The sequence below is a fragment of the Nansenia antarctica genome (assembly GCF_963989245.1).
Source record: "Nansenia antarctica genome assembly, chromosome: 5".
Classification (NCBI taxonomy): domain Eukaryota; kingdom Metazoa; phylum Chordata; class Actinopteri; order Argentiniformes; family Microstomatidae; genus Nansenia; species Nansenia antarctica.
Genome location: NC_137690.1, coordinates 61,066,524 through 61,086,053, shown reverse-complemented (window position 1 = coordinate 61,086,053; position 19,530 = coordinate 61,066,524). Strand labels below are relative to the sequence as shown.

Below are 19,530 nucleotides of genomic sequence, written 5' to 3'. Positions count from 1 at the left end.
CCCCCAAAAAATACAAGTAAATAGTATTTTAAACTTGTGATTAATCATAATTAATCTGATTAATTTCCGAATATTATTGTGATTAACTTGATTAAAAATGTTAATTGATTGACAGGACTAGTTTAATCACAGTTGTTCCTTAATTGCCCCTTCAGTCTCTTTGATCGAATAAGCCCTTTGGTAAGCTTTAAAGGAGCAGAGGTCAAGAAGTGAAGTCCAATCAGTGGTCCAGGTGAAGAAAATCAATTTAATTCAGTAGGCCCACTGGGAGCTTAACCTACAGAGTATATACAGTACTGCTTGAAAGTTTGGGAACCCTACAGGGATGGTCTTTTTTTAATATACGTATATATAAAATATTACAATTAGCTTATAAAATCTTTATCTAAACCCCAATCGTAATAAAGACATTCCAAATAAAGGACTAAAAAAAATATGATATATTTTCATGTGTGCAAAAATATGTGGACCTCTTCAGCTTGTGGCATCTCCATTAGCAGCGATAACTTGGGAGTAAACATTTTATATAGCCACTTATCAGTCTCTGACATCTGTTTTGAGGGATTTTTGCTCACTCCTCCTTACAGAACTCAGCCAATTGAATGAGGTTTGAGGGGTGTTTGCTGTTTGCCATGAATTGCCCGCTTCAGGTCATGCCACACCATCTCGATTGGATTTAGGTCAGAACTTTGCCAAACATTTTCTTTCTCCGGAGTTGTTCTTTGGTAGCTGTTTGAATGCTGATAAAGTTATTTTGGTGCGAGGCAGTTTTGGGTTTCACCAAATATAGTGGTTTTGGTTGTGACCAAAAAGGTCAATTTTGGACTCATCTGTCCAGAGAACGGACTTCCAGAAACCTTCAGGCCTGTCCAGGTGGTCTCTGGCAAAGTTAAGACATGCAGTTTGGTTCTTTTTTGACAGCAGAGGCTTCTTCCTAGCAACCCTCCATTGAATGCCATTTCGATTCAATGTTCTCATCATTGTTGAAGCATGCACAGTTACCTGAGATGCAGCAAGGGAGGTCTGCAAATCTCTATGGGCCGGTTTCAGAGACAAGGCTTAAGCCTAGTCCTGGACTAAATCACACTTTCAATGTATAATCTCCATTGAAGTTGTTTTTTAGTTATGTTATGATTGGGCTGGCTTTTACCTGGTTTATTATTTTTCTTGTGGGAGTTGGGGATATTTTGGAAGTGTATCCACTTCTAGGCCGAGTTGCTGTCATGTTAAGCGTTCTCCATTTGTAAATTATTTCCCGCACAGTGGCTTGTTGAGATGATTTTATAGCCTTCCCAAGACTGATTGAGTCCTCTGACACCTTTCCTCTCCTCACCTTCCCTGTATGAGTAACACAAACCTGGGGGGTATTCCATCAATGTCGCTAAAGAAAAGTCCAGGCTTATTTTTGATAATCTTGTGAGATTTATCAAAATAAGCCTGGATTTTCTGATAGATCTTGCGAGATTTATCAGAATCAGCCTGGATTTTCCTTTTGCGACGTTGATGCAATACCCCCTTGACCAGATTCCTTATCTCTATTTATCAGTAGAGATAAATAGAGAGAGTCCCGCCCAAACTCTTGATTGGTTCATTTGGTACCCAATTATTTACCCACCTGATTCTACTTACCTACTTGATTTAACCAATGCAACTTGGGGTTCACTTATTGTTGCACCTGCACTAATTTCTTTATAATTACATTTTTCTATTACACGCATGATTTCCTCTAAACCAACATGTGAAATTGGTCAATTAAAACTATTACGTTAGATAAAAAAGACTGGTTCTGATTAAATAAAGATTTCATGGTATAAACTAAAGAAATCTATAGTTGCACAAGGGCACTTCTTTGCACGTATACGCTCAAGCAGCACTGTATGCACATGTAAGTTACAATATGATGTTCTGCTCAACTTAACAATATGAGCACTAACTTCTTATACTCCATTCTAACAAAGGCCCTCCTTAAGGGAGGAATAATTTTCAGCCTATTATGATTAAACACACGACTCACATGGCCGATTCCCCAAATATTACTGCTCAGGTGACTGCTTCAACTAGGTCAAGAGATGAGTCCAGGATCATGTCTCATTAGGACCCATAATGCCAGTCATTTCTTGTGTCGCTAACTGTCTTTTTGATAGTGTTCTCGAGTGTTCTGTTCATTCTTTGCACCATTCCTGAACTCTCTGTGGTATGGCATGTGGAGTTTTTGTTTTACTCCTATAGCATTCAGAGGGGCGTTCCCATGACCTTTTGGGCGGGGGGTTGAAGCCTTGGGTTGGCCATCCCGGGTCTCAGATCTTCCTTCTCCCATGTCTGCCAGGGCACCTGTCCTTCAATGCCCCCTCCTTTGGCAAAGCATATTTTTCCATGTCCAGGTTTGCCACAGTTGGTGCAGTTCTTCCTTGACATTCTACAGTTTTTTGCCCCAGTGACCTGCCTTGCCACAGTTATAGCATTCCACGCTAGTGTTTGCCTTCTGGCCTGTTCTCTTCTTGTTCGTAAGCCTCCACTCCCACGGTGGCTGTGATCTGGCTATTTGTCCCCTAATAGGTGCTGTCTCTAACACTTTTCTCTGTCACACACTTCTTATACTCCATTTTAACAAAGGTCCTTCTTAGAGCAGTAATCATTAGCCTATCATGATTATTTGGGCATTTGGGACAATTCCCCAAATTATGACAGCATAAATGACTGCTGCAACTATGTGAATAGGTGTGGGAGGGGGGCCCAAAAGTCCATCAAAATGTTACATGTCAAAAGTCAAAGTACTTAAAATGTATAAAATGCTATCAAGCTACAATTAAACATGTCCACATCTTTACCCTTCAGTCCTTTCAGCTTTAATGCATTTCCAAGGCCAATGATGGCCTCCCTGCATCCTGGTAAAATGGACAGTCTAAAACCCTTTCCTTCACATGGCAGTTTGAACGAATAAAAATAAAAGCTTGGTGACTTTCAAGGCAATATTGTAATTTGTATGAAATTATATGGTTAGCAATGCAAATCATCTCCCATAGTGACCAGGAAAATAATGCTCTTTGATCCAGACCTCAGGAAGTCAACATCCATCCTTGAGTTCAGGGATTAGTGCAGATTACACATCTCTGTTAAAGGAATGAAAACTAAATTAATTGACTGTCTTGCCTGACCAATTCTATGGTTGATCTCTTCTTCAATAATTAATTCTTTACATTCTAGCATTCCCATTAGGATGTTATTAACATTATAATATAGGAAATAATTATGTATAATGTGAATGAAAGCAATATCGGGCCACCACACCATATTTTTACAATAATATTCAACTTGCTTCTATGTACCGCACAACATATTCATTGTTGGTTATGTTTTCTTTGATACAGTTCATGCTTTACTCTCTATGAAGATTAAGTTGTTATAGGATTGCATGAAGGTATATTAGTGGACATGGTCTAGGTGAAAGGGACATACTACTAGCATATTTAAGCATTAAGAAGACTTCCATTCGTACAAAACTCACTGAGTGATTCATCACTCAAACATCCAGGACATTATTATTTGCCATGAGAAAAGCCTTGTTGAAAATGTAGTTTCAGGTAAGTGTTTTTTGGGAGAATTAGACAAAGGTTTTGAAATATCATCTGACAACTCCAGCAATCCAGTTTTCATGAGAACCTTGTCAGCCCCATGAATAAGACAGGTTGTCCATCACAGGGCATTTCACCAGGTGTGAAATTCCGCCTGAGCTCACATTTGTGTTCTTAAATTTCAAGCTCCTTTTTGTTGTAGGCAATCCATTGTCCATACAACTTCCTCTTGTGTTCTCACTTAGGTTCTCACTTTGGTCAGAGCAACTCTTATTCGAACACAGCATAGTTTGTAGATATGTAAGGCTTATACTCACTGTGCAATTGGCTCTGCTCAAGGAATGATCTCTTCACCTATTTGATTGTCTTGATTTCTAGAATGTATTGAGTGTTTTTGGTTTGGTGGATAGGAATTTACAACACAGCCTAAATGTGTCTTTTTTTACATAGTTCTGTATTTTCTGTAGTGGTATATTTGGTTGTTGTTGACTATTGTTTATGTTCCAAATGTCTCATCTATCATTAGACCTGAGGTTTCCACACCACATAACCTATGTTTACTTATCCCTTCTAGAGGTTGCAGCGTGGCTTGCATGTTTCCTGTGGGTGTTGATGGCATTGGGGTTTGTTCACACCTCAGATCTGAACCCACATACTGTAGGTCGCAAGAGACATCGTCTAATGCAAATTGAGCATATCAGAATTTCACCAAAAGCTGGTCATGATGAAAAAGTAAAACGTTGACGGAATGATTTACATTAATATAATTCCGGTCGTTTTTTAATGAATAGTTGGATTAATTATTTAGAGAAATAAACATCAACAATAACGAACTTTTCTGCTTTCCATCTCCTCGAGTCAGCATAATAAAACCCTTTGAACCAAGATATGTTATCTTTTCTTTTTCGTTTTTTAGCATTCTGAAAATGCTCTTTGAGGAGTGAGAATTTCAGTCTGCTATCCCATTATATGCGATGATCTACCTCATAATTTCCCAGCTCACGACCCCAATTTGGCATCCCATGATTTGTCCCAAGTCTTGCGTTTCGCATCGTGTAAGCAATACAGAGTTAATGCATTGCAGTGATTGTATTTTAGGCGGATTATTATGGGATACTGCATGGGTTCGAGGAGCGTACGCTACCCGTTGGAGTTTAGCCACCTGCTTATTCCGGCTCATAGCCTATCCACAATGATTCCCTCTGAAATGATAGCCTCGCCACAGGATAATAAAGATGAATATGTAGATTTCTGATTCCTAACACGCGATCAGACGCGCATTATCAGAGACTACATGGATTAAAGGATGGTTCAAAGATGATCAGATGCACCATGTTAGCTAACACCCAAAGTAGACAAACTGTTATGGGGAACCTGCATGGGAAATAGAATGCCACATTGTGTGTGTGTGTGTGTGTGTGTGTGTGTGTGTGTGTGTGTGTGTGTGTGTGTGTGTGTGTGTGTGTGTGTGTGTGTGTGTGTGTGTGTGTGTGTGTAAATAATGGCTGATAACAGTAATACAGTAGTATTATAATCATGTGGATTTCATATGTGAATTACTGTTTATTGTTTTATGACACATTAAAACTATAAATGAAACCATTCGGGATGCAATAGGCCTAGTCAGCTGCTCTCTGCTCTCAATTTTCCAGACTTTATTAAGTAATTGTTTAATTAAATCAGTCTTGCAAGTAGCGTAGTGGGTTCGGATTTGCACATATGATAGCTATACTCTAAATATGTCGGTCTCTGCACGTCTCAACAACGATGTATGATCATTGAACAAAATCCCATCATTATTCGACTGAAATTTAAATCAGTCAAAAATGGCATTAAATGATAAGCTGCGGTTGTTATCTCACTCAGGATATCATTTAGCCTATGTAGAAGTCTAAAATGTTTCACTCTACTTAAAAAGTTGTCTTCTTTTTGCTGTTTTCCCCAGCTGACAAAAAGCATGGATACCGTCTTCAAAACTGCAATGACAATGTACGGAATAGGATATAAATATAGCGGATAAAAGACAGGCCTATATGGCATTGACAATATTACAAAAACGGCGGCTATGATCAACAGATGGATAGGCTCTCCAATTATATTTCAGGAGGTTTGAAAATAAATTATTGCCTTTGAAGTAGCCTACATAAGAAGGATATGTGATTTGCAAGTGTTGAACTAGAGGCCTCGCTCGGTGTAGCTGCAAACGAAAAATTACAAAATGAAAAAAGGGCTCACGGCAGGAAAAAGGGATCTTTGTTTGCCCCTCTTTGTTTACCAAGGGATTTTTTTTTCATTTTACTAATTCATTTCAATGGCTTTCAAACTGGAAAATGGAAATGTTGCTCTTGCCCTCTATTTCAGCAGCAGCGTGCTGGCAACAGAGCAATTTTCTATCATCAGGGATAAACGGCATCGAACAGTACATTCTGATAAAAAGCCCATGATTGCTGGCCATCCTGTCTGTCATCTCCCGGCGAAATCCTCTCCTTCAAGCCCGAGCTGTGTGCTGTCAGACCTAATAATGTGGCGTATTAAATCGAGAGAAGAAAAGCCTACCTCCAGTGTTCTTATTTGTCCCCAAAGATAAAATGTGTTTCAGCAGACCTAGAAGATGACAGCAGTTTAATTTAGATTCGTAGACGTAGGCCTATTGGTGGAAAAAATACCTAAGCCTAAATCAGTGATAGGCCCAAATCATAAATCTTCCCTGCAGGGATTGCATTGCAGACACTATTGTCTGAGAGAGAATTGGGCTGTAAGGCCTCCCAGAAGCATCATGACATGTTTATTATCAGTGTGTTCTCAATGTTTGTTATAAGCATGCAGCTGAAATCGATATATCAAAACTACTGGGAGAAAGATGCCTTGATAAATGCAAGAACATTCGCACGAGGTTTAATTAGCGATTGAGCATGCACTTGCAAGTGTCCTGAAGAATTAAGTGGGACACAAGTTGCATTGACTGTAAATAAACGTACCGATCAATTCAGTGTTTTGTATTCTAAAAATATGAAGAAGGAAAAATATCTAAAATCGTTGTTCATAATTGTTAATTTCGAGAGTTTATCGTATTTGAGCTCAAGGCTAATACAGTTAACGGACTAATAATTGACGTAAACATCGAGTGTTTCAGGGGTGGCCAGAAAAAGAAACATGCAAGCAGCCTTAATTAAAACCCTTGATTGAGTCACCTTTCTGGGCGGTTTCAACAGAGTTGAATGAAATCCATTTGGGTAAGAGAGGCTGTAAGACCCAATGGTGCAGGTCCTTGTTGTTGTTTTTAGACCCCTGTCATCGACTGTCAGTCGATTGTCCTACAGTAAACACCCTGCTGTTAACCAGAGAGACATATTGCAAATACGCTTTTGGGGATAGTAGCCTATACCTTTTCAATATCACTAAGTGTTTTTGGTGAAGGTGGATATTTAAGACCTACTTAAGAGTCAACAATGAATTGGTATTATCCTACTTTGTTATTTAAAGGTATGTGTATTCACACTGCTCATACAGACTCAATAAAGGATCTGTAGATATATAAGCCTTGATGACTTGCATTCCACATTTTGTGTGCACATTCACAACACTATGTGCAATATGACAACCCTAGTCGTCTATCTGTACAGTATAGTATAGTGGATAGTGTACATAGCCTTTATTTATGTAAACCAGCTTCTTCCCTTCTTGTGTTTTTTGTTAGTTTTGTTTTTCTTTCCTAGCACCAGGGGAGCCACCCCTCCTAAATTTCGTTGTTTGGTACCTGTACTATAGCAATGACAATAAAGACCATTCATTCATTCATTCATTCATTCATTCATTCACATTCGCTGTGCGTAAAAGTTTGTGCGCTGCGCTACAGTGTGCGCTGGGAGGGTCCTGCTGTGAGCAGCTTCTCTGCTAGAACCACGGATTGGGAATGCCGTCTGGTAATGTCTACTGAGTCTGACTTCTGATTTCTATTACGGTGACCCATGTTAAAATAGCGACAGCTGCGTGTGGTATCCATCTGCGTTCGCTTTCCCCTCGCCACTTCCCTCACTCACTCACAGCGATGGAGATCCATCGACGCCTGCATGTCTGTGAAGAGCCTAGTGGGTTTGAACTATAAAAAAGGGAGGCACTTTTAACTGCTTCTGCTGGACTGGCAAAGTCCCTACCAAACCCTATCAAAGAGGTGGCTTTACATGCATGCAGTCAATAGCTGTTAAGGCGACTGACCACAAAGTCCCAAGCACTTGGGGGAAATATGGCTGCGTTTTATGCGAACACAATGTTAACACTCAAATGTCGCAATTTTAAAGACACATCAAACGCCACGCACAGACACCCAGAGTCACTCACTGAAGAATATCCAGTCAAGCAAATTAAGCAAGTTATTAGCAAATTATGTATTTTATTGACTATTTATTATTATTGTAAGAATGTCATGTTGCTCAACAAGACTATTTTGTTTTTGTTTTTGTGTAGAACCTGTATACATTTTCATAACCATTGCATCATTGTTTCTTTGTTTTAGGGAAATCCCATGGCTAACCACTTCTGTATATCATCCCAAGGATTGATTATGCTGAAGGTCAAACTGATAACCTATTCAGGACAAAGCAAAAAAACATTTTACAGCTGAATGTTGTTCATTTTGTGTTTAATACTGTATGTATGAATGAATTTCTGTATGCATGTATGTATGTGTGTGTGTATGGGGGGGGGGATGTGTGTGTGTGTGTGTGTGTGTGTGTGTGTGTGTGTGTGTGTGTGTGTGTGTGTGTGTGTGTGTGTGTGTGTGTGTGTGTGTGTGTGTGTGTGTGTGTGTGTGTGTGTGTGGTCCATGTACGTACTGATGTATGCAGGTTTGTCTTCACTTCAAGTATTCATATTCATAAAATATTTCATTTGTATCTATATAGCAGATCAAAAGTATAGGCTATTCGCTTATAGCCTCCCAGTGATGGTAGACTGGCGAGTAATATTTTACAAACACATTTGCTGTCCTCCAAAATGTAGCTCATTTTCTTCCGTTTTAATCAACAAAACCTATAATGTTGCTTCAATAATCTAATTTCCCAGAATAATCGGCATGTCCACCAATGCATCAATGCGTATTTCCCCACGCAAAACTAGTATAGGCCTTGTTATAATAATTCTAAACATTTGCATAGAATTGTTTACAAAAATTATGGCATAACATAAATGTCATCACTTCACAGATTGCATATTTCAGGGGGGAAATTGATCGTCATTCCATTGAGTTCTCTGACAAATGTCAGTTACTTACTTATTTTCACCACCCCAATTAATCTCAATTTTGCCTATATGTAGGAAGCTTCCTATCACGCCTGAGGTATTATAAACTTCCACATTACACGTGTTCAAAGGTAGTAAAGCTGTCACAGTAGGTAGGTGATGCTGAGGGCTCTTCAAATGGTAATAAACTATATCATGTCTCAACTAATCACACAGCGAGATAGACAAGCCTTAACGTTTAGCTTGTAGCCTACCATTCAAAGCAGATTAGAAAATATATGGATCTGGTTTCTCTCCTGCGTGTCAAAGTGGAACACGGGATGAGGCATAGGCTACTATGTTAGATCATCCAAGGATGACGACGATGTTTTTTAGATGTAAAGCCATTTACGCGCCTTAAAGTGACTGAGAATGTCATTGTTTATCTCAGAAAGATACCTCAGTAAAACATAAAAAGCCAAAACCATATGTAAAAGACTTGTCACTTACCTACAATTCTAGTGTCCAGGAAGTATCCTTAACTGTTTTTCTTCGTTTCTTTTATGATATTACCTATTAGAAATATTATATTATTGAATATATTTCATATGTAGGCTACAAACTATCTCTGTGCTCCTCGCATGGTTCACTGCTGTAAAATGATTATCCGGCTGGGTTGTGCACTTATAAATCCCACAAAGTAAATAACAACCCTGGAAATAATAGCAAGGTACCAAGTTCTTGTTATAGAAAGGGAGAAAATTGAAACTAAACGCTGCATTTAGACAACCATTTTTGATAAGAGGATAATTGAAGCGACACTGGCGTATAATTAGGGGATAATTTATGCTATACCCACGTTTATTTCCACCTCCCAAAATAAACCTAGTCCATAATCATCACAGGCGAATTGTTCTTAATTTTATAGCTTCAATTTGAATAAAGTGTGGTTAATCAAAGAGGTTTTGGTTATAACTGATTGCGACCATAATTACTTTTCCATCACGATTTTGAAATAAATGAATACCACATTATGAAAAAAAACGTATTGACAATAAAATAAAAAATAAGGAAAACGTGCCTAAAACTGAGAGAACGTTGTATATGCTATATAGGCTATTTGCATTGATAGTTTATATTGGAATATAATTTGCCAAACCGCGAACAGTATATGGCCTATAATTTGCATACATTTAGGACCATGCATACTTTTTATTTCATTTGAGATAAATGATGCTGTCAGCTTAACACGACATGCTTCATATCTGCAATGCAGTTATTGTCTAACATGGGTCTTGTTATTTGATGTGTCGCACTTAATTGCCATTGTCTGAATTAGACTAATAATATTGCCATAATGACGGTTGCCGGTGTCAACGACGTTTGAGGAAAATGTTTGAGTAGCCTGTAGGTTTATGATATGGGGAAATACAATTATATTTATTCATTAAGTTGAATCAAATTGTGTGGTATTGTTTGTGGGTTTGGGGTTTAATCTTAAATAAGATCGACTATTTCTAAGGGTTTATACAATTATACAAGATCCGTGCGTTTGACTGGATGTCTGTGGGAATGAAGAGACTCTCCCACCTATTTCCCTTCCTTGGTTGTGGCTGCGGTGGGAGCTGGTAAGGTGGGTTAAACTCGCACTGAAGTCTCCGTGGAGCACAGAGCTGATGACGTTGGGGTGAATGACCAATCGGAAGGCGCTGCCCTTTGGAGACAAACCATTTTACTTGTAGTGTCTGCATCAAGTCTGGAAGCGAGGACTACATTTTAACAGAATCCACCTTAAAATCTCTGCCTTAACTTATGCCAACCTTCGATTCAACCGATCAAGAATATCAGAGGAGAAAAAACAAGCCACACTGGGAAATTCGGGTGTTAATAGGACAATATCTGTTCGCGGAAGGGAGATAGACAAACAACACAGCGAGATAACCCATTTGGACCTGAAAGAGGGGGTGAGTGCTCTCAAGGCAGAACATTTGATGATGACCATGACTACGATGGCTGACGGTCTGGAGGCTCAGGACTCGTCCAAGTCTGCTTTCATGGAGTTTGGTCAGCAGTCTCACTCACAGCAGAGCTCCCCGTCGATGGCCGCCAGCCACTACCCACTGCACTGTCTCCACTCCGGGTCTCATCCCCACCATCAGCACGAGAACTCCCCGTACTCCTCCGGTACCAATTCGTACAACAGGTCGCTACCTTACTCCTACGTGAGCCATCCCCACCACAGCCCGTACCTGCCGTCCTACCACAGTAACACTACTGGCGGTCAGACAAGGTTAGACACAGGCACAGGTAAGAGACACTTTTTCATCAACGAAATCACGTTTTCATCCTGCTATCGGTGCATGCGCTGAATGTTATCGAAACGATGATCCAAAGACAAAATAATGTCATCAATTTTGGTGGAATTTCAGAATGGTTGAAATTGTGCGTAACGGACATTGTGCGTAAAGGATATCAATCTTCTAGCCTATTTCCGATGTCGATGTTTGGTTTATAATGCCTCACTGTGGAACACTCCCCTCTGTTCCCACATTCTTAGACTAGCCGATCTATAATGACAACCGGGGAATTATTGGGCTATTCGTGGAATAGCCAGGCTACTTTCATTGAACGATGTAATTAACATTTAATTGACATGTCATTACTAAATATCCTAGATATAGGACATCGGATTCAAGGATGCGTATGTGGTGGACTGAATTGACCGTATCTGGCATGTGGATGTATCAGTCGTCTGGATTTAATATAGCTTCATTCAGTTTAACATTATTGTCTTCCCCCTTTTGGACATTTGGCCATTGTAAGTGCTAAGGCCCATATTTTAACATAATTAAGAAGAAACTCTGGGAAAACATGTTATGGCATATCAGTTTCGTTTGGCCTCGATTATGCAGCCTAACGTTAATTTTTTTGTTGCAGAGCAGCAGAAAACGACAGTGATTGAAAACGGAGAAATTCGTTTCAATGGGAAAGGCAAGAAGATTCGCAAACCTCGAACGATTTATTCTAGTTTGCAGCTTCAAGCTCTAAATCACCGTTTCCAACAAACACAGTATCTCGCACTGCCAGAACGCGCAGAGCTGGCTGCCTCACTCGGACTAACACAGACGCAGGTATTTATTTTATTTATTTGTAGGCCTAGTACTTTATTGTTGTTGTTGTTGTTGTTGTTGTTGTTGTTGTTGTTGTGTTGTTTTTTTTGTATGATAATAATTATTAATAATAGTCATATTATAATTATTCCATAGGCCTAGTTGTTCTTGTTTCTGTTGTCTTCTTTTAGGCGTCTGGTAGGCCTGTATGCACAGAAATATTACAATAATGCAATCCTTCATATGTGCTATAGGCCTAGGCCTATTGTGCTAAATATCTGATTTTCTGTTGTTGCCCTCCTATTTGTCATGCAGGTAAAGATATGGTTCCAGAATAAGAGGTCAAAGTTCAAGAAGCTGCTGAAGCAAGGTGGTAATCCGCACGAGATGGACACTGCACCTGGTTCTATCGCCTTGTCTCCCCGCTCTCCAGCAATTCCTCCAATATGGGACGTTTCGGCGTCCACCAAGGGAGTAAATATGCCGGCTAACAGCTACATGCCCGGGTATTCTCACTGGTACTCATCGCCACACCAAGAGTCAATGCAGAGATAGACTATACTGCATATGGCGGGAAGGCCCGAGGCCTAATTGGATAGGTTCCAATCTTCATTGTTTTGCCTGCACAATTGATCTGCAGCATCGAGACTGAATCGTGTGTCCTGTTCGAACAGAGAGATTCCCTGGAGACTGGCTCGGCACTCGTTAAGGATAGGCTAATTGAGGGCAAGCCTCTCTGATATGACACATGGTAAAGGAACTAATTGTATTAACTTACCAATGCTGTTCAATGGAGTTGCCTTTATTATGCTTTTATTCACGTCAACATTTGACCGTCAATATACCAAATATATCACTGACATTTAGCCTGCCAGGACAAGAACTGGGGGCAAGAACTGGATGCACTCACGCCTTGTTGCGCGTGGAACATGCCATGATATATTGATGGACTCTCGACTGCTCTTTGACTGGTTGTTTCTTGAACATGCAAAACATGTGTCAAAATGTGTCTGTCTGTAAATATATTCAGCGATTTTAGATGTACATACACTTTTTATGTTATAAATGGAGTAAACCATGACTTAAAACAAAATCTCGTGTTCTATCTCTGCAATGAAATGATAACGTTTGACATGTGCAGGCTATTTCTTCATTGACAGGTTTTATATCAAACTCGACAAGGTGTATGATCGATATGATCTATTCTGGACAACATAGGCCTTCCTTTACATTATTTTCAAAAACATTTACAGGCTACATTTATTTCTCACAATCTGTTTCCTTTTTACAGTACAGTAACATTTTAAATGCACTGCAAACCAACAATTCACAATATGGATTAACAGTGGGCTATACAGGAAATTAACTTACCCTATATTGCTCCTCTCTCTACATTTATGCGGCGAACGACGGTTGTCCCATGTCCAGTTAATCTTGTAATTTTCTGCCTCAATTATTAGAAGTATTGACAAAATGTTTTTCTCCTCTCTCCCCGTCCTTATGCAAGACGCTAAATGCCAAGCTTCATGGGATCGATCTTGAACAAAGCATCCAGCTGCAGTCCCGTTCAATATGAAGGAGATATTTGGGACAATTTATGGGTTTTATCCAAGTGAGGTTTTTTTCCTATTCTCATAAATGCAGGCATAATTAGGGTAATTTTTGATGTAGCCCGCTGATTACAGCGTTTTTACCGTCAAAGATAATTACCTGTAATTTTCTACCACTTTTAATACTAAAAGGCATCTTTATTTGGATTTGAGGTAGCACAGAGGGAACAAAAGACCACAATTATTCGGTTATTCATATACAAATTTCTGAGAGCAGAGAACGCTTGGGATATTATCTGAAATTACAATGTTGAAAAGAAGAATGAAAAAGCTTCTGCAGCTGTCAAGTCGTGGATGCCCCACTGGCCCTGGCCCTGGCACACAGAATACCTGCTCTGTTCCCCAAAATCCATACTACACTGTTTGTATGTGCATCGTTTGGCGAGTGGCCCATGCAGCATAAAGCAAGTGCGTCGAATTACTTTCTCAAAAGATTGCCCGCAAAATAAATAATTGTCAGAATACAATAATAACACCTTTTCACAAATGTCATGTTTTAAATATGTTTAAAATGTATAAAACGTTTATCATGTGAGATATTACAGAGTAATCATAGATAGATAGATAGATAGATAGATAGATAGATAGATAGATAGATAGATAGATAGATAGATAGATAGATAGATAGATAGATAGATAGATAGATAGATAGATAGATAGATAGATAGATAGATAGAGATACATATGTACACAGATAGATAGATACAGATAGATCGCTCAGAAGAGAGGCTTGCAGAGACAGAGAGAAATCAAATGGGAAGAACTCTGGGAGGCCGTGGTTTGAATATGTACTAGAGGGGGGAGGGGGAGGGGGGAGAGAGGGACATGTCCGCACTCCCGGGCTGTGTGGTTATAGCCCATAGATTGATGCAGTTTGCCCCGGTATAGCCTATATCACATCAAACATTATAGAGGGCTTCGAAACACCGTGACAGCGCGTTTTCAGTTAGATGGATGTCATGATTGAAATCGACTTTAAACATACATTGACATATTCCATGGAAATAAAACTGATTTTCCTGTAACGCCCAATAGCCTACATTAAACAAATAGCCAACATTTGCCAAGTGGGCATTTGTCGAATGCATCTCATGACTTTTTTCTCATGATACGTATAGGGCCTAGGCCAAGTTGTTTTGTATAGGCTACACTTTTTTATATTCACGGAAAAATTCGACCTCCTATAAAAAATAAACAGTGTCACTTAAATTGCATGCTTTTTAAAATTCTAATGATAAGTGTCATCCGTTACTCCATAAGGGATTTACCGAACGCTTCGTAATAAGAAAAATAGCCTTACCTCGACAATTGTGCTAGGCAGTGGTCAGAAATCTTTATTGGATTCGGAGGGAAAGCATTGCGGCAGTACTACTTCTACTGCTCGTGGTTGAATAAGCAAATCCAGGTGTGAAAGTGTTTGCACACCCCGGTACCTCTTATATATTGCCTGCAAAATTAGCTGTTATTACTGTCACTGTTTAGTGATGGTGAGTTAGAAAAAAGCCTTCTGCAATCAAGAACCAAGCGCATCTTTGCAAATTATAGATAATTGTCAATGTCCAGATTATGATAATGGGGACCTAATCCTGGAGTATAATTATTGTTGAGTGTTACAGTTGAAGCTGTCCAGTAAAGCTAACTGTCATTATTTAGACTCGATTTGCAGGGGAAACTCGCTGAGTGGAAAATGTTCGGTTGGAATTTAACGGGGCTCTCGATATAATGGCGTGGTGTGTGTGTGTGTGTGTGTGTGTGTGTGTGTGTGTGTGTGTGTGTGTGTGTGTGTGTGTGTGTGTGTGTGTGTGTGTGTGTGTGTGTTGGGGGACGAGGGGTGGCGGGGGATAAACAGTAATATGAAAATCAAATATAGATTTCTCGACTACACTAGCAACGTAATTATAGAACCACGTGCACGAAATAAGGTTGAACGAAAAAGTACCGCAATGTTTTGGATTAGCGTTCAGAAAACCATTTCATTTTTTTGCACAATGATTTCAGCTGCACATTTCCAATGCATTGCTTGGTTGGTATAGGCTATAGACCAACGCCTGTTTAGGACAATCAGACCCATGGGGAAAGCAGATGAGCATTCAGTATGTTGCTGTGTCTATACGGTCATGCCACATTATGTGACCGCCTTTAATTGCGCGCGTGTGTGTGTGTGTGTGTGTGTGTGTGTGTGTGTGTGTGTGTGTGTGTGTGTGTGTGTGTGTGTGTGTGCGTGTGTGTGTGTGTGTGTGTGTGTGTGTGTGTGTGTGTGTGTGCGTGCGAGCGAGCGAGCGTGCGTGAGTGCGTGCGTGTGTGTGTGTGTGTGTGTGTGTGTGTGTGTGTGTGTGTGTGTGTGTGTGTGTGTGTGCGTGTGTGTGTGTGTATGACCGAGAGAGAGACAGAGAGAAGGGTTGGGGGATTGCGAAAGTGTGTTTTTGTAACATTGTTGGTTAGTTTGGAAAAACTCAATGCTGCAGGCTATGTTTTATGTATAATATGGAACAAATCCAATCAGAACCCATTAAAGACCTTGATATGTGTTGTCGTGGAAAGGTTTGTTTAGTGGTTTTGTAGCGGCAACACTGGTAGTACTGGCTGCTAATGATGAAATGTTGAAGATTTTATTTTACCCGGAAGCTTCTGACGGAGGTGGGCTGTGGCCGGGAGTGGCAGAGCTCTGGAGCCGGTCTGCCCCCACAGGAATGCGGATTGTCTCAGATCTCCGTGCCGCCCCTTCGCCTCCTCTCTGCCATTCAAAGCAGCTAATTGTAGGGGACACAGAGAGCACGGCTGCAGACTGTCTGCCAGACCGACACCCATATTCTTTGGGGGAGGTTGGAATCCAGATGCAACTCAAAAAAACGAGACTGAAATGTTCTTCACTCAAACTTGAAAAAACACAATATAAGTAATATACCTAGTTATAGTGATATTATTATGAATTATGTTATCATTATAGTTGTAGTAGTAGTAGTGGTAATAATAATCATAATCATAATCGTAATAATACATCAGTTTGTTGTCCAGTGACATAATGTCATTTCACAGTATGATGTAGGCCTATCTATTTGTGTCTAAGACTTGTTCACCGTACACGAAGAACAAGAAAATAACAAATAAAAAAAGAATATAACTTGTTTTATGACTGTTTAATAACGTGGTAACAAATAGAATGCCATTTCTTGTTTTTTGTTTGTTTTGAACATAACTAAGGCCCTACAATATAACAACGGAAAGCATGCCTGCAAATCCACCCAAAACACAAAATAAGTGTTTTAGGAATAAACATTAATAACCAATGGCTCATACCTTTGTTTCCGGTTATAGTCGGAACAAAACATGGGACAATTGTAGGCATGTGCTACAGCACACCAACAAAATAGATAGTTAAACGAATGACTGATAAATCTACCATACCCCCTGAGAATTTCGCGGTCTTACAAAATAATATTGTTGTCTCCACGGCCATTAGATCCACGCGTCTATATGTTGGCAGATTTGTGTCAAATGTATATTGAGTTAATAATGATTAGCCTTTATCTCTGATAAACTGTAACATATTCCTTCCTTTGAACAGAAACAGTTTGAACATAAAGCTGTTGGCTGATAGGCTTTTGTTAAGTTATGGAATCCTAATGATATTCAGTGCGAATATGATAGATAAGGATTTCGTTGAGGTCATAACTCAGGGCACCATTGAAAGTGTGTGGGCTCCATTGTCCATTTAAAACGTTTAATTAGTCTTCCAAAATGCAATAAATTACATGCACACATTTACACATTATACACGTTCTTCTATGACTGTCATCAAAACATTGCATATTCCTCAGAAATTTAAACACGAGTCCCATACAATGAAAATATTTGAACTGGATTTCAGTATAACGTCCCCGATCCAAGAACCAACGAGTGCTGTATCGAGTTGGGTGCCTGAAGGTGAGAATTCATGCCACCAGCTGAGGAATACCAAGACGCGGAGTTTTCCAAAAAGGTGGAGGCCGCCGTGTTGATGCTCTGTGGCTGATGGCTGTGAGACCTGGAGGTGCCCTGTGTGTCCCAGACGGCCGGGGACTGTGGGGAGTTGCAAGCCATGGGGTCACTGGAGCTGGGGCTGTGCTCAGGTGGAAGCTCGCCGTTCTTCATGATTTTCTTCAGTTTTGATCTTTTGTTCTGGAACCAGATTTTGACCTGAGGGGAGGAGAAATATTTAAAATGCTATACTCTCACATTCGCACAAAAAGGCAACAACACAACACGCCAGATATATACATATATTAAACAGAAATGTAATTCGTCAGAAAGTCGTCCTACAATGATGCTTTATTTCATCAAGTGAGGCATGTTCATCTAAAGGACTATAGCCTAATTTTGACAAGGGAAAATGAACTGACAATTCAGAGGAGGAATTAATGCTAATACTAAATAATTAGACAAAACAGACTGGACCTCTCTGAAATGACAGTTCATTTAAAGGAGTGGAGTGGGACGATGATTAGGATACCTGTGTTTAGATAGATATATATTTAGATATATAATAATATTAGGATACCTGTGTTTGCGTGAGTCCCAGGGACGCCGCCAGCTCGGCTCTCTCTGGCAGCGCGAGGTACTGGGTGTTCTGAAACCTCCGCTGCAGCGCGGCGAGCTGGAAGCTGGAGTAGATTGTGCGCGGCTTTCGGACTTTCTTGGGCTTTCCATTTACCATCCTCACCTCAGGTTCTGCGACTTCTTTTTCTGAAACAGAAAACAAGTTATTACAGTGTTTGCAAATTGTTAAACACATGTATCGCGTCCAATTTTCAAGGGGTAAATCTGCCCCAAGTGATAGAATCAAGAGGACAGCTAATTTGATTTAGCCTATGAAAGCGAAATCCTTGGGCCTACTTGAATATATTCTGGAATAGGGAGGTTTATACCATGGCTCTCACTTACAAAATCGTATTTCAAGAATTATACCATCATGGCACAAACCAACTTAGTTTGAAATGCGTCCATACATTGCATTATTATTATTATTATTATTATTATTATAATCGCTTGATTGTGAGAATAATAACCACACGATTATATGATGATAAAACCATTTAAAACAAATAATAATACATAAAAAATAAAAAATATAGGCCTATATAGTATATATAATTCTGTAATTACCTTGCGGACTTGGCTGGGGTTGTACTCTGCTATAAGTCCCAGCATATTGATGGTAGGCAGAGCTTGTGTATGAACTGTAGTCAGGGTAGGATTTTGCAGGGTAATTTCCAGCGGACCCGTTGACGCCGTGGTACTGGTACTGGTAGGCATTGAGAGGTTTCCCATACGAGGTCGAATTGGGCGAACAATAGCCATGGTGAACTCCGCCAGCAGGGCTGTAGTAGCCAGAATCCGTGGCAGTAGACTCGGGCAGCGTAGGAGATTCCTGAGAGGGGTGATGCATGGTGGAAAGCTGAAAAGGGTTCTGGAAGTCTGCAGGTTTAATACTCGGAATCCTTCGGTCGAATACTCCAGTCATAGTTCGTCGATCGTCAACGTTAGGGCAGTCTAACTTACTCCAGAGACGTCTAAAGACTACACTAGCATTGTGTGTGTGCTCACGCCGACGGGCTCTCTCGTAGACTGTTGCCAGCCCCGCAGCAAAGACCTGGTTAAATCCTAAATTGCGCTCTTACGCACTGCAGGGAGGATCTGGTTCCATTGGCCAAGGCGCGCACACATAGCTACACCCCAACTCACTCAGTTTGCCATGGGGGATATACGACTCAGGCTTTACTTTGTTGTGTTTTTACTATCAATCAAAACGGTCAATTAAACTGGATGTCATGTCATCAATTGACAATTTAGAGGGCTAAAATGCCATGGGCATTAGGCTGCAACACCACACACACTATGACTGAAATATTGTAAACAGCAGGTCATCTTTCGAAAACAAACGAAACTAAAGAAAGAAACTGTATTTTAGGAAGCATAAGAGGTGAATTCTCTTTACTGGCCTACCCACAAATTAAAATGATTCGATAATCACAAAAATATTGA

At 40.0% G+C, this 19,530-nt stretch overlaps 2 protein-coding genes across 2 annotated transcripts; one reads left to right on the top strand and one right to left on the bottom strand.

Annotated features, from left to right (window-relative positions):
- Window positions 1-10,780: 10,780 nt before the first annotated feature.
- On the top strand, window positions 10,781-12,454 carry dlx6a (distal-less homeobox 6a; the record flags this gene model as incomplete). Its single annotated transcript, XM_080531221.1, has 3 exons — window positions 10,781-11,096; window positions 11,727-11,920; window positions 12,215-12,454. The coding sequence occupies 3 exons, from the start codon at window positions 10,781-10,783 to the stop codon at window positions 12,452-12,454; spliced, it is 750 nt and encodes a 249-aa protein (XP_080387347.1).
- Window positions 12,455-17,373: 4,919 nt separating this feature from the next.
- dlx5a (distal-less homeobox 5a) lies at window positions 17,374-19,009 on the bottom strand (the record flags this gene model as incomplete). The annotated part of the gene is made up of 3 exons (XM_080532818.1): window positions 17,374-17,685; window positions 18,047-18,231; window positions 18,652-19,009. The coding sequence occupies 3 exons, from the start codon at window positions 19,007-19,009 to the stop codon at window positions 17,374-17,376; spliced, it is 855 nt and encodes a 284-aa protein (XP_080388944.1).
- Window positions 19,010-19,530: the final 521 nt, after the last annotated feature.